Source organism: Astyanax mexicanus, chromosome 14 (genome assembly GCF_023375975.1).
Source record: "Astyanax mexicanus isolate ESR-SI-001 chromosome 14, AstMex3_surface, whole genome shotgun sequence".
NCBI lineage: Eukaryota > Metazoa > Chordata > Actinopteri > Characiformes > Acestrorhamphidae > Astyanax > Astyanax mexicanus.
In genome coordinates, this window is record NC_064421.1 from 20,314,616 (window position 1) to 20,328,818 (window position 14,203).

The window sequence follows — 14,203 nt, forward strand, 5'->3', positions numbered from 1 at the left end:
GCCCTGGCGGTCAGTAACTATGAAACATAACGCTAGTTACGTATGTAACTGTGGTTATGTGAATAGTGGATGACCGCCAGGGTTCTTGGTCACTCGGATTGCGAGAAGAACCAAGTTTTGAGGAGGAGCAGCGAGTGCCAGGGGGCATTTATACCCCGCTTGCGTCACACGCTGTGTCACGTGTAGTGACTTCGTTGGTATACAACTCTCGGTTCGCCGTGGGCACGGCAGGGAATACATTCACATTAAGCACCGCCCTGGCGGTCATCCACTATTCACATAACCACAGTTACATACGTAACTAGCGTTAACATGTCTCCAACATGCTTCCTCTTCTGGTGTGCAGCTATAGCGCTTTTCTCTGAAGAAGTTTGTTTCCCGCCCAAAATTATATAGTCAGGCGTTTGTTGAGTCGCAGATGCGCTCGCGACGGACAGTAGACCCAAATAATCTATTATTTAACTATTTTAATAATCGATTTAATCGATTAGTTGTTGCAGCTGTTATCATCCAAATACATTTCTGATAAAATAAAAAGCACAAAATCTTAAACATGAAGTCATCAAAGACTATTCCATATACAGATCTGGAAAAAAAATTGAGACCTTCAGTTTCTGAATCAGTTTCTCTGATTTTGCTATTTATAGGTATATGTTTGGGTAATATCTATCTATCTATCTATCTATCTATCTATCTATCTATCTATCTATCTATCTATCTATCTATCTATCTATCTATCTATCTATCTATCTATCTATCTATCTATCTATCTATCTATCTATCTATCTATCCACACATACATACATACTCATTAAGAGTTCAGAAATCAATATTTGGTGGAATATCCCTGGTTATCACAGTTTTCATGCATCTTGGCATGTTCTCCTCCACTAGTCTTACACACTGCTTTTGGATAACTTTAGGCCACTCCTAATGCAAAAAAAATCAAGCAGTTCAGCTGGTTTGATGGCTTGTGAGCATCCATCTTCCTCTTGATTATATTCCAGAGCTTTTATTAATTTGGTAAAATCAAAGAAACTAAATTTTTTACCTAGTCTCTTATTTTTTCCCCAGAGCTGTATGCAACCAATATACCACAGCGAATGAGCCTGTAAGGAGCAGTTTCTCAGACAGGGATTAAAGGAGAACTCGATGTGAAATGGGCTTGGCGTGTAGCGAAACATGATAACGAGTGTAAACTTCTGTCGAATAGCCATACTCCCAACAGGCTTACAATGCTAGCGATAGAGATATAGCGTTGCCCATGCAAAGAAACCTCTGTTTTGGAAATGCATGAATTCCAGCCGTTGCTGAAAATATCTCTAATATTTAGGCATAATAGTGTAATTTGTTCCCCTATCCTACCTCTTCATTCCTGTTCAACAGTCAACTTATCGTGACTATTTTAAAATGATGGCAACCGGAGTAACTGGGAAACGCTATGCCCCTATCGCTAGCATTGCAAGTCTGTTGAGAGCATCAGCTAAAAGCGATGTATTTCAGAATGCTGGGGCAAACAGAGGTAGGTTATTCGACAAAAAACAAAATCGTACTCACTATGTTTCACTTCATCCTAAGTCTATTTCATACCGGATTTCTGGACTACACAGTATTTTAAAGGAAGATCTTCCACCGAATGGAAAATAGTCTAGGACTATGCTTATTCTCGCCCTACGCCAACTGCAGCCTAGTCTTTAAAACGCTGCTAATGTACAACTTTCGTCTGCAAATGTTTCTTATTCATAGACTGTTGATTGAATTATTGGCAAGACTTGTTCACAACTCAATATTTTTACACAGGACACATTTTAACATTAAATAATTCACTTTTATTAACTGTTTAGGGAAACACAGCAGCTTTTAGTGGGGTTACATCTGGATAAATGTAAATAAAAAGGACAAACTGTAGTGTTTCTTCAGTCAAATCTAAAGTATTTTCTGTGCTCAAATGTGGAAATCAGTGTCCTCCTAAAGGATCAAAAGTTTCCAGATAATCTGCATTTTTATTGCTCATGGAGCCAAATCTCTCTGGTCGTTTGAACCTTTACATCCTTAAGTTTGTTACACACTAAATCAACAAGATCCTGTTGTAGTTTCAGATTAGGCCTAATAATGTATGTTTCTCTGGTTAAGTCAGGGGTTTAAAATGGTTAGAGGTGTCCTGACTGACTAGGGACCGTTGAGAAATACAAAAAAAAAAAAAAAGGAGCAGTCAAATCCTTTCATACTTACTTTCAAACTAGTAAAAGATTCATAAACCAGAGAGCCTAGAAGGTTCCAAAAACCATACATGTGAGTTAACCATAAAGGGGTGTCCAGTTTATAGTTTTGTCAAATCTATTATAAAAGACTGACAAATAGTGTAACCGTAATTCAGACATGGGGCAAAAAAGGTGCATTAGGACCACAGTCAAAGAACCTCATAAGGCAAAACAGCTGATTTCACCACACACTTATTCAAAATATTTAATAGGGCCACAAACCTGCATTAAATGTATACTCTATTTTTTATTTTAAGTTATATTTAAGAAATTAGGGGCAGGTTTGGGCTGCTTAAAATATATAAATTTCATTTTCTGAAAAGCTGAGAACTCTTCTCCAACCACAAATATTTCTCTTTTTTTCTTTTTCTAAATGAGTGTGCACTTAAATGTCTTTAACCCTCATCTTCCTTTTTTACATTTTTTTACTCCATCTTCTTGCTTAGTGATTCGTCATTCACCACAGTGACTTCTGGGTCCAGGTCCAGGTCTGAGAGCCTCTTGTTTTTCTCTTCAGTTCATCTACAGCCAATATCTGCACTACTGCTAGGCTCAAGCTCATACGGTGGCCAAGTCTTTTCTCTTTGGAACACACTGAAATGACATCACAGGTCTGTGGCTGAGACCACCCGGGTCCAACCCACACCGCAGTGACCCTCCTACCTGCAGGGAGACACTGCAAAGTCTGGCGTGCAAAAGATGAGCACAAGAGAGGAGGGGTGGACCGTCAGTTTAGGTTGATCACCAGGTCTTTTCCGTACTTGCGCAGGTACTTCTCGTGGTTGTGGTCCACAGACCATAGAGGGGGCAGGTGGCTGGGCTGCATACTAGACAGAAAGTGTTGGCGCCAGCGGCGCTCTAGGTCAATCAGACCCTGCAGCCCGTGTTCAGCGTACGCCCGCACCACCTTCAACCCGTGGGGGATGTACTGCTCATTAAATATCCTGCGGGTAAACAAGGACAGAGATAAGGGATTCTATCCCATCAAGCTATTAACTATTTACAAAGTTATACTATTAATCAGTGGTTACCAAACCTCTATATACTCTATATAGTTGTTCAAACTCTAGAGGGTGCAATTTAGTGTGTTTACTCAACACGCCAATACACAACACATATTATAAAACTTTTCACAACACTTCTAAATTTACATGACTTTCAATTACTACCTGCTGTTCAAGAGGTCAGTGAACACCAGCAAAAAATGAGAGGTTTAGCTCACCAGCATAATTAATGACCATGCAATTACTTTTTGGCATAATGTAAGGAATAGAAAGATGCTAAGATCCTGATAAACAGGATTTGGTACCAAGATATGATAACATGCAGTTTCGGCTTGTTGCACGGATTTGTCCCAAATTTACAGAAGGCAGGGCTCCAGAGTGCCTTTTTTTGTATAACTGTCTAAGAAGCTTTCTCTCGGCTGCTCTAAACTAAAACTGACCATCCTGATTTTTTTTTTTTTTTAACACTGCTGTTGCATTTACTTGTGTATTTCTTATACTACCAAAATATCATCAGTTTTAAGGATTATCTTGACTGTGTTTTTATAAATGTTATGAATTTTCTATATGCATATGTACATATTTAATTATTGGTAAAAGCAGCACAATTGCCTAATTATACAATATGTTAAATTACAGAATTTGTTTATTTATACTTAAATGATGGCGCAAGATGGAATGAAACAGATCATTAACAGTGGAGCATGCCAAGTCATCTGGTTTGACCAGTTGTTAGTTACGTTTTGAAGCTCCATAATTGACTGCCATGGCAACCCTCCAACCGGTGCTACTGGGGCCCACTAAAAGCCATGTTTGAGCATGTTTGAACTCCCATTCATATTTTTAGCATTGGCCGTTAACCACTTATAACCAAATTTTACCAGACGCGATACTATTGTCCCTCAAGTACGGAAAGAGCTTTAATATCATCCTGGGTACAATTTTTGTCTGCCCCTGACAATACGGTGCAAGTGCCCTATAGGTCTGTGATTTCTTGTGCAGTCAGTGTAATGTATATATTTGGGTCAAAGTAATGTATATCTTTTATATATGCAAGATATACATATTCAAAACATTGTGAAAGTCATTTATTCCAGCACAGGCCTCTCTCTCTCTCTTTTACCTGGTCTCCAGGTTGGCAGCGGTCTGCAGCATTTCTTCTGTGACCTTGTCTTTGTCCTCTGTGACCTCGTCTTTCTCGTTCTCGGAGTAGAAAGTGCAGATGACTGACAGGAGCTCGTCTCGTCTGGTTTCTGGCATGCTCTCTCCAGCGCTAAGGAGGGCACGGGCAGCAGAGCGAACCCGCCGTCGGTCCGAATCTTCCAGCATCCTCACCCCCTCCTCACAGCCCTGAGGGGCAGAGAACTCATCAGCCAGCTGCTGTTTCAGGAAGCCATCATAAACATTGGACGCTGCATGGCAGGAAGTGCACAGCAGCAGAATGTCATGAGAGTTGTGGTCCTTCATCTCGGCTGGAAAGTGGCGTCTGTATTCATGTGGAACAATGTTCTTTCTAATGGAGAAAAGAGAATAACACACTGAATAATTACTCTAAAATCATCTCAACAAAATGTAAGTACACATGTAAGAATATGGCCAGGTTTGACATTTATTTTATAGGCAAAAGTATGTGGACATCTCTCCTACACTATATGGAAACGTGTCGAGAGCATTATTAGTTTATCCTCCTGCTGTTGGAGTAACTATCTACTATGCAGGAGTCTACTAGATATCTGAGCATTGCTGTTAGGATTTAGTGTTAGTAAGCTCAGGCCGATAAACAACACACTACCCATCATAAGATGCTACCTCTACTAGTCAGCTTGTGAAATGTCTGCTCTGTTAGGTTTCCTTTTAGCCTTTAGCCCCAAGATTTTGTATTGATAATGGGAGATTTGGAACACTGTGCAAAGCCTTCTCCACCTCATCCCAAAAATTCTCAATGGGGTTCAGGTCTGGACTCATGCATATTCCTTCCTCTGAAATTCACACACTGCAGATGACAAACCTGATGTAGGACTCTGCTTTTCCACACACCACACACAGATTTTCTTTTGCCGTAAGATAATAGTCCTTCTGTGAGTCGGGACGGCCTGATGGCTCAAACAGCAGACGCACAATAAAGGGTTCGTCGCTGACCAGCTCTGAGAGACAGGTAAAAGAAAACAACACTTTGCAGATAGCAGACATAAGACTGTGAATGCTTTGATAATTTATTTTTTTAACAAAACAATTACAGTACATTTACACCACATCTGCTAATAATAATGATTAAAATAACTTGTCGCAATGTACCTCCTATTCCTTTGTCAAGGTACCACTTCGCCTTTTTCTTGTCACATGTACAGAGTGGCTGGCCATCAGGTGCATGAAGGAAACAGTTATCATACAGGGGGGATTTCCTGAGGGGTAGGGTGAGCAGAAAATTTTTTGCATGTTATTATAAAAGATTAATTAAGAATATACACTCAAAACAGTGTAGTATAGTTCTGAACTGAAACTGTGAAGCTTAGATTTGTTTTTATAGTTTGCACAATCTATGGATTCCGCTATTGATAAAAAACAGCAAGATGAACCAATTAAAGACATGCAGAAATGGTTACTCTTGGTTAATACTTAATATTTTCTGCAATACGTTTTACACGTCTGCCATTGAAAAAGTATACAATTGGAATAAAGTAGCATTACAGCTTATCAATACATTATTACTCATGGCTACAAATGCAGTAAAAAATATAAAATGCAGATATTTTAGTGCAGAGACCAAGCTAACCCACAGCACCAAGCTTTTAGTCCAAACCTTAATCCAAATATTTTGAAAGAAAACACTGTAAATTCCAACCTTCTGCAATCTACTGCTTTAAGCATCTATCGCTTTTACCTGGCTGAATATCCAACCCCAAGAGGCTTGCGTTTGTTTCTGCGAGGGTCTGGTACTTGCTGGTCTCCAGACTCGGGACTGTCCACAGTTGACCTGCGGTTCCTGCGCCTGCGCTCACCCTCGTCTCCTTCACTGCGTGTCCTGAAAGGTACATCCATGAGACCCTGGCAGGACGAAGCCAGCTTTGAGTAGGGGGTCTCACTGTCGCTTAAGATGCAGGGTTCAGAGTGGAAGCCCAGCATGTAGAGAAATAGGGAAATGGACACCTGGGCATCACGTGCTGCGTACACCATCTGACACAAATAAAAAGCAGTGATGCTTGGTCAAACATGGTGATTTGGTCAAACATTTCACTGCTATGGAATGCTAGATTGACTACAGTTTATTTATTAAGCTGCTGTTGGAGAGACACAACATAAGGCAACATAAAAATCCTTAGAGATGAAAAAGTAGCTAAGGAGAGGTACTTTACCTGCTGCTGGGTTAGGTGCTCAGCCTCCCAGTTACTACATCGCAGCTCCAGTGATTTGTCCAGGGTAACGTTGAGTAGGTCTGCAGCAAGGGACTTTAGACTCAGTCCATTATTTAGCACTGCATGCCTTTACCATCAAAAAAAAAAAAAAAGCACAAATTACCAATACTTTATAAGGTAAAAACATTAAATAAAAACTGTCAGTACTAAACATTTCAAAAGAAGAACCAATTGCATTAAGTGATTATTTTTTTTGTTTAAAACTTGTTTAAATGTTTAAAGATTCTTTATAAAACTCTTTAAAATAATATTAAAATGGCTTTCACTGCTGTTACAAGATGCAGAAACTGTATAAAGTGAAATGATTGGATGGGTGTATATGATTTATAATGATTACCTTTGTCTCAGGGCCAGGTATCTTAAATCAACCGTGCACACAAGAGCCAGGCCGTGGTCATGGGCCAGGCGCTTGCCATCCTCAAAACAGCCAACCCCCACCTTCATCACATGAGGGTCCCGCAGGACCTGTAGCAGGCCTTTGGGCAGAGACAGCTGGGCATCGCGAAATGCCAGCAGTCTGACCAGCATGCAGCGGCCAGAATATGTAGCCATTTGGAGCAAAGAGACCGCAGATGCTTTCCCTTTGTTGGACACCTGAGGGCAAGACAAACAACTTGTGAGGGAGGACAATTTTTAAGAGCCAGGGATGTCAACTCCCAACACTTGTAGAGCCCCTCTTACACGCATGCTCTTTACCCATTCACAGTCCAAACCCAGGACAGGAAAGATGGCCAGGTCTTTTTGGAACGATGGCCAGTGTTCCTCCCATTCTTCGGGTGAGCTCACCACCACCGCTGGCACCTTAAGCAACTTCTCAATAGCTGGTATTGAAATACGTCTTGTAGTTTTTGGTGGTGGTGGTAGTGGTGGTGGCAGAGGTGTGGGCTTTTGTTGTGAATTCTGTACTGGAGCTGTACTAAGTTCCACAGGTCTAAGCTGCTCCACAGGCAATGGGTCAGGCTTTTGGGGCGTTTTCAGGGCTTTTCTCTTCTGTGTGTATATGGTGTGCCACAGGAAAAGGCCTCCGAGCGTAGCTCCTAACATGGTTGCCAGTGCTGCAGTGAAGGTACTTTGTCTGGACATCTTTGAACTTTTCAGCAGTTCTCTGCAAGGAAAGAACAAACAGGTTGCACACAGTTAAATGTAGAGAAGGTGTTTTGTCTTTGAACAGTTCTTACGTGTAAGGCTGATCAAAGGAAAAACAAAGTGGGATGAAAAAGTGGGATGAAAAACTTTAATTTATTTATTTATTTTTGCATAATTCATAACCCCTGAAACATAAACAAGGTCTTTTAGAGTGGTATGATTACTTCCTTAAGAAGGTGATATGAAATTGGCTGCAATGTTGTTAATTATAATCACAGGTATTGCCATTTTACATATCCTATCTAAAGCCACAAATTAATCTATACCCGTACTTTTAGTAATATTAGTCAAAGATTATTTCTGCCATCTCCTCCATCTCTAAAATTGATAGAAACAGGAGATTTAAAATCCATTTAAACGTCTGGATGTTGTTTAAATGTGAAAAGTACTGATATTTAGTGATTAAATATGCAAGCTGCTGTGTTTGGGCACTTTTGGAGACACAGACTAAGTTAAGTGTAACCTGTGTGAGTGAGCCATTTACCCATCACCCATTGTGCTTCTGTCCCCAGCACCTTGTAACAATGCAGTGCTGTTACAAATGAACGATTAGTAGACAGTTCAATTTGTAGTCGACAAATTTAAATAATCGACATTGTCGATCATATTGAATAATATTTGCAGCCCTACAGTGCAATGTTATCAATATTGCTGTCTGATAATTTAAGGCAAAAATAGAAAATTTACTGTTAAACTTCTTTATTATTTACCATTTGGCATAGTATAGAATAAATGTGCTTCATCATTTTTTCCAATGTTCTCGTGTTTTTAAATCTGTAACTCAAAATTAAAATTTCAGGAAAAATAAAAATTCGATTTTATGCATTACATTTTTTGTTACAATATGCAAAAAAGGAAAATAATTTTAATAATAATAATAAAATAATACTTGAGAGAAGATAATTTTTATCATCAAAGATAAAAAAAAACATTTATTTCTTACTCATCAAAGTTAACAGAAAAAAATAAATAATGAAGTTTTATACCCAATAGTTTATTGAAACGTTACACTGACCTACACCGTCTAGGCTTGCTTATATTCATCAACATAAGTTGAAACGCTTTAAAGGACATTTGACCTAAAGTGCTCTCAGTGCAGTCTGTGTCTGAACGAGGAGCTTCGGGACTGTTCAGGACTCTCAGCCAAGTAAAGCTGTTAGCTTAGCTTAACGCTAGTACTGAATTTAGTCAGTTAACGTTAAACTAGCGCTAGCTAACCTGGCTAGGGTAACTAACGGTGTAATATGGAGTTTATCTAGTTTATTTCCCCCCTGAAAACAGTGATAATCTTGTTTAATTGTGAATTAATGTGAGGGGTAAGGGCTCCCGCACGCTTTCAGTGTTGTACCTTCAGCTAACTATAGGTATAAAGCAGCGTTAGGGAATTAACCTAATGCCCAAACACACAACTGCTGACAGATCCAGATCCCCTCAGATCCTCTCAGAGAGCTCCGAGGGCTCTGAGCGGTGATCATACACTCTGTATTAGCTCATACACCGATATTTACTCACCCGCAGCTGTGAGCGCTGTTATCCACACACACACTCTATAACCTAAATAAATAAAACTGCACACTCTCTTCTCTTCTCTCTCACTTAAAACACACACACTCTCTGTGGTTTAGGATAATGAACAGCTGCAGCGCTTCTTCTTCCGCCTCTATATCTCCCCACAGCGCCCCCATCAGCCAGTGCCACGCGTATACAAGTAGTGTTACAGAATTTGTCTATTTCTAAAGTTTTACAACCAATCTTTCTATCCTGCAATTTAGCCTCAGAAAATCCAATTAAACCCTCCTGTAACCTTCAAATTCACTAACATATTTTATGTTTGCATGTTAAGCCAGTTTAAAACTACAGAAAATTATTATATAAATACAAATTTTACCCAAGTTTTTTGTTGACTGTTTAAATAGCTACTTTAAAAATGTCCACCCCCTTATACAACCAGAATACATGTTATTTGTCTATGGAGACATAAGCACATCACCATAAAATTTCAATATAGACCTTACAGGAATTGTAATGTCTTTATATTAAGTAAAACTTTTTGTAATCTAAAACATTCAGAATTAAACATATTTTGTCATCAGCAACAGTAACATGTATTACGCTTGGGGTCAATTTGACCCAAGCTATTTTAAACTCCAGAAAATGACTATTCTTGAAAAACTGTGGGGGCGAATATTTTTGTGGCGGGTTATCTAAGGCGGTGCAGATCTTGCAATCAAGCATCTGTTTTTCTTACGCTGTTTCCACTGATTCATTTATCTTCTTAACCCTTTCTTCCAATGAAGGTCCCGGGAGGCTAGAGCCTACCTGGAGAAATGCAGCAGGAATATTACCTGGACAAGACAAGAGTTGCACTAAACCAACAAGCTCAAAAAAAGAGTGCACTTTATATCATATACCATGATTTGGATCCCAAGTCCATTGCAATATTAAGAATACTGTACAAATCTTTTGGAAATGTGTAGGGGGTGTCTGCAGTAAATGCTGATGTTTTTTCCCCCTAAAATGGTTTGTCTGTTCACATGGACATTTCTAACCGCCAGTCATGATCATTACCAGCCACTTTGTGTCTGGTTTTCAAGCCATCCACTAAGGTAAGAGTTCATGATCAATATTCATATTACTATCCATGAATATTGGCAAGTCATTGTATATCTGTCTTAACTCAGGCATAAAACTAACAAACAAATCTTGGTGCAGCCAAGAGGTATAATTGCAGGCTAGTAGTTCTGTCTAATAAATCTCTGAATCACAGAGACAATTTTAGCTGGAATCAGTTGAAATAATAAAATTAACTGTCATTATGTAATGGGCTTTGTACATGTTTTAAATATTTGATTATATGTGTCTGCTTGGCATAAATAACCTACACATAATATAGATGAAGTGAAAACATTTTGTTGATTGTCACACAATCACACAGATAACTAAATAAAAAAGTGCAGAGACATGTTTCACTGTAGTCCTCCACCACCATCATTTTATTCAATCTTTTAGACCTATTTTTCTGGAAAGAAGTGGAATAAAATAATGAAATACTTACAAAATGAGGAGAAATAAAACAAACAACTAAAACAAAACCAAATGCCTCCACAGGACCGATTTAAAGAAGAGACACTGCAATAACGCCTTGACTCCCCCCCTCCCCCACAGCAACCAGTTTAAAACCACAGGTAATTTCAGGGAGATCTCTGGTAAACCTCAGTTGTCTGTCAACATTATAGCTCACCAGTGCAGCACACTGACCGTTCTCACCTTAACTGCCGAATCAACTACAATAGTGCTTGTGCAATGTGCAGAGATATCTTCATTAAAGAAAAAATAAAACAAAATCAAGTGGCTGGAGATGACATTGTCAATAGTGTTAAAATAAGTTTTAAAAGCCCCCCCCCTAAAAAAACAAAACCCTAAAACATTCAATTATGTAGGCAGTGAAACAAAAATAAATCATGATACTGAGCACTATAGTACAAAATGATAAAATAAACCACCAGAGATAAAGAATGAGAGCACTGATCGATCTCCCATTCCATCGCTGAGTCTGTGATGATTGTAGTTGCAATGGATTATTATTTACAGAGGGATGCACATCCAAAATGGGATGTTATATATACGGCAATAAGACAAAAATAAAAACAAAAATAAAAACAAAAACAACCTCCCTTTACTCAGTCTCTCTTTATACAACACATGAGTTATACCTTGAGCTCAATGTGTTTAATAATGAATATATATATATTTTCCATTTCTCTAGATATATCTATATAATATATGCTCATTTTCTGTATACACACAAAATCATTTCCACTGTAGCCTGCACCTTTGGCAAGATTACTTACAACTTCTCTGTTATATTCCAAAGCTATTTAAAATATACTTAATGCATAAAAATAAAGATTTTGGCATTCTCTCGGTTGTTCTTCTGATTAGGAAGTTTTATGAAAACCTCTCAAATCTTGAAGCTCAGTCCTTCTCTCAGTGCTCTGTTCTTCCGATGGGAGGAGCAGTCAGTCGTTCAGCACCACTAGGCTAGGGGGCGCTGTGAGCTGGGCTTTGGGGAGATGGAGGCTGGATTGGAAAAAAAACGTGAAAATGTAAAGGGGTTCTGTTACCAAAGCAGGCTGGATTTTTTTTCTTCAAGGAGGCATCATCAGCTCTTCATCCACCTTTCACCTTAATCTTGTGGAATCCAGAGTTACACCAGACAGAGTGAACAAATGGTAGCTGAGCATCACTAAGTCCCCACCATCCTCACCCCCACGTCCATGCTACTGTGGCTTCAGCGAATTTCATTGAAGTACCTTCCTTTCCCTGTGCCGTCTCCTTAACTCATACTTAACAGTAGACAGACACAGACTGACGGATAGCAAGGAAATGAGGAAATGAGACAGAGATTGAGGGCTAAAGCGGTGCGAGTGTCAAAGGGGTCTGCCTCTGGTTTAGTCCCTCCCCATAATCCACCATCCATATATTTTCTCCTTCATGTGTCTATGCCAGCATTCTGACTCGCCCACCCCACAGTACATTTTCTTTTCTTTACAGCTGGATCTCAAAGGTCTTTTGGAGCTCGCTTGAAAAGGGGTTTGTGGGTGATGGGCTGGTGCGCTGCCTTGAGCGGCTCTCCAGGGCGGCCCACTGGGCCTCAAAGGCATCAGCCTGTGGTGGGTGGGGAGGCGCTGATGATGCAGGAGCTGCCCAGTTGTCTGCACCGTTGAATGTGGCATTACCATTGGGTGGTTGAAACAGGTGTGGATTTGCTGCTGGAGGCAAGGGAGGTTTGCCAAACGGACTGCCCACACCACGAGCATCCAGCTGCGCCAAAGGTGGAGTAGAGAACGGCGAGGGCTGCAACGTGTGTGTTTGAGGAACAGGCGCAGGCACTGGCAACGGCTGGGTTTGTGTAGCCGAACCAAAAACATTGGCCACCATTTGAGAAGGTGTGATGCCGACCACGGGCACACTTGGCTGGCCGTAGGGGAGCCCATTGGACATTGGATAGGAAGCTGGTGCCTGGGCGTGGAAGGCGGGTTGGTGTGGGGGCAGGGCGGGCACAGCAGTAGGCATTGGAGGCATGAAGGCTACGGGGGCAGGAGGAGCCATGGGGACAGGAGGAGCCATGGGGACAGGTATGGGTGCGGTGAACGGCTGCTGGCTGGGGGGAGTGGCGGTCCTGCCTCCAGGCTGCTGGGCTCGTACAGACTTGGAAACCTCCTCCAACCAGCGGTCTGCTTCAGATGGGGTTCGCTTATGAGAGGCCACAGGGACTGTGAGAGGTGTGACTGCAGCCGGAGGAGCCACCACTGCAGGTGTAGGACTGGGCCAGTCACCCCCTTTGAAGACAAAGCAAACACGATATTAGTACAAAAGTACACCTACCAATGTCCGCACAAGCACACAATAACAACTAGCTAATGGACAAAGGTGCTGCTATAACTGGCTCCCCTCTTCCAGCAAAAAAGATTTAAGAAATCCAATTAATCATAAGCGGCCACCAAGGACAATTAAAATTACAGGTGTGAAAAGCTATGCGTTTTGGGAGTCATTTGTGATCGGAACACCCAGAACGAATGTTAATGCCATGTGTAAATGGGGCCAAAAATCTTCTTTAAAAAAAAAATTATTAAACATATTCAATATATTCAACAAGATTCCATTATACCTCTTCTCTACGTCAGGAGCAGAGGGCATGAGCTTAAAGCACTCTTACCTGCATGTGTTGGAGCAGGGGTCTTGGACCATGGGTTAGTTTCTCTGGCAGGCAGTGGGGGTGGCAGGGTCGGTAGGTTAGCAGCAGAAGTGACAGTGACAGCAGGAGCAGGAAAGGCAGGAGCTGAGCCATTAACTACAGTAGCAGATATTGTAGTAGATTAGAGACATAAGCAAGTGAGCATGCATGATCACACATTAATATCAATTAGGGCTGAGTTAAGGTTTTAGTTCAGTATACATATGGTACTCATTATTTCTTTTTTCAGATTTCTCTCTCTTTATTTTAAAACATGCACTTGGTTAGTGTTTTAGAAGTGTCTATGATATGCACAGGAAAGCAACATGAGAAATAGAGATACAGTTATACTACCGGCCCTAACTTGTGTAAGTAAATCTACTTAGCTTTTTCACATACATAAAGGTAAGAGACTATCACAAGCAGAGAAGCTAAGAAGAGTGAGCACAAGTGTTTTGGTCCTCACCTGGTGCAGCAGGGGACTGTGGGGAGGAGGTGGGTTTGGGCATGGGTGCTGAGGAGAAGGGGTCCTCAGGAGGGCCGCTAAAGGCTGATGTAATCTGAGTGCAGAGAGAACTGATGCTGTCCACCTCACCTTCTACCTCCGGCACTGATGGAACAGGACATATTGATTGTATTAGC

At 40.7% G+C, this 14,203-nt stretch overlaps 2 protein-coding genes across 9 annotated transcripts in view; both read right to left on the bottom strand.

Moving 5' to 3' along the window:
- Positions 1-1,806: 1,806 nt before the first annotated feature.
- exd2 (exonuclease 3'-5' domain containing 2) lies at positions 1,807-9,484 on the bottom strand. 2 transcript variants are annotated; one of them, XM_007253811.4, is made up of 9 exons: positions 9,337-9,484; positions 7,360-7,783; positions 7,016-7,272; positions 6,619-6,745; positions 6,147-6,439; positions 5,561-5,667; positions 5,274-5,409; positions 4,389-4,778; positions 1,807-3,205 (listed from the first exon to the last, which is right to left on the bottom strand). In XM_007253811.4, exons 2-9 carry the CDS (start codon positions 7,759-7,761, stop codon positions 2,989-2,991), a joined length of 1,929 nt encoding a protein of 642 aa, XP_007253873.2. In that variant the 5' UTR covers positions 7,762-7,783; positions 9,337-9,484; the 3' UTR covers positions 1,807-2,988. The 2 variants fall into 2 exon arrangements, with proteins under 2 accessions (XP_007253873.2, XP_007253874.2); XM_007253812.4 differs by having other exon boundaries at positions 7,375-7,783; positions 9,337-9,482.
- Positions 9,485-10,788: 1,304 nt separating this feature from the next.
- The window catches only part of numb (NUMB endocytic adaptor protein), a 44,894-nt gene continuing 41,479 nt past the window's right edge, over positions 10,789-14,203 (bottom strand). For 4 of the 7 annotated variants that reach the window (XM_022672937.2, XM_007253807.4, XM_007253806.4 and 1 more), the window contains 3 exons: positions 14,028-14,171; positions 13,544-13,678; positions 10,789-13,166 (listed from right to left, as the gene is read on the bottom strand). In XM_022672937.2, the coding sequence (XP_022528658.2) occupies positions 12,373-13,166; positions 13,544-13,678; positions 14,028-14,171 (1,073 nt within the window). In that variant the 3' untranslated portion in view covers positions 10,789-12,372. The remainder of the gene's footprint in view (positions 13,167-13,543; positions 13,679-14,027; positions 14,172-14,203) is intronic. The other 3 variants (XM_007253810.4, XM_007253808.4, XM_049463304.1) reach the window with 1 other exon arrangement.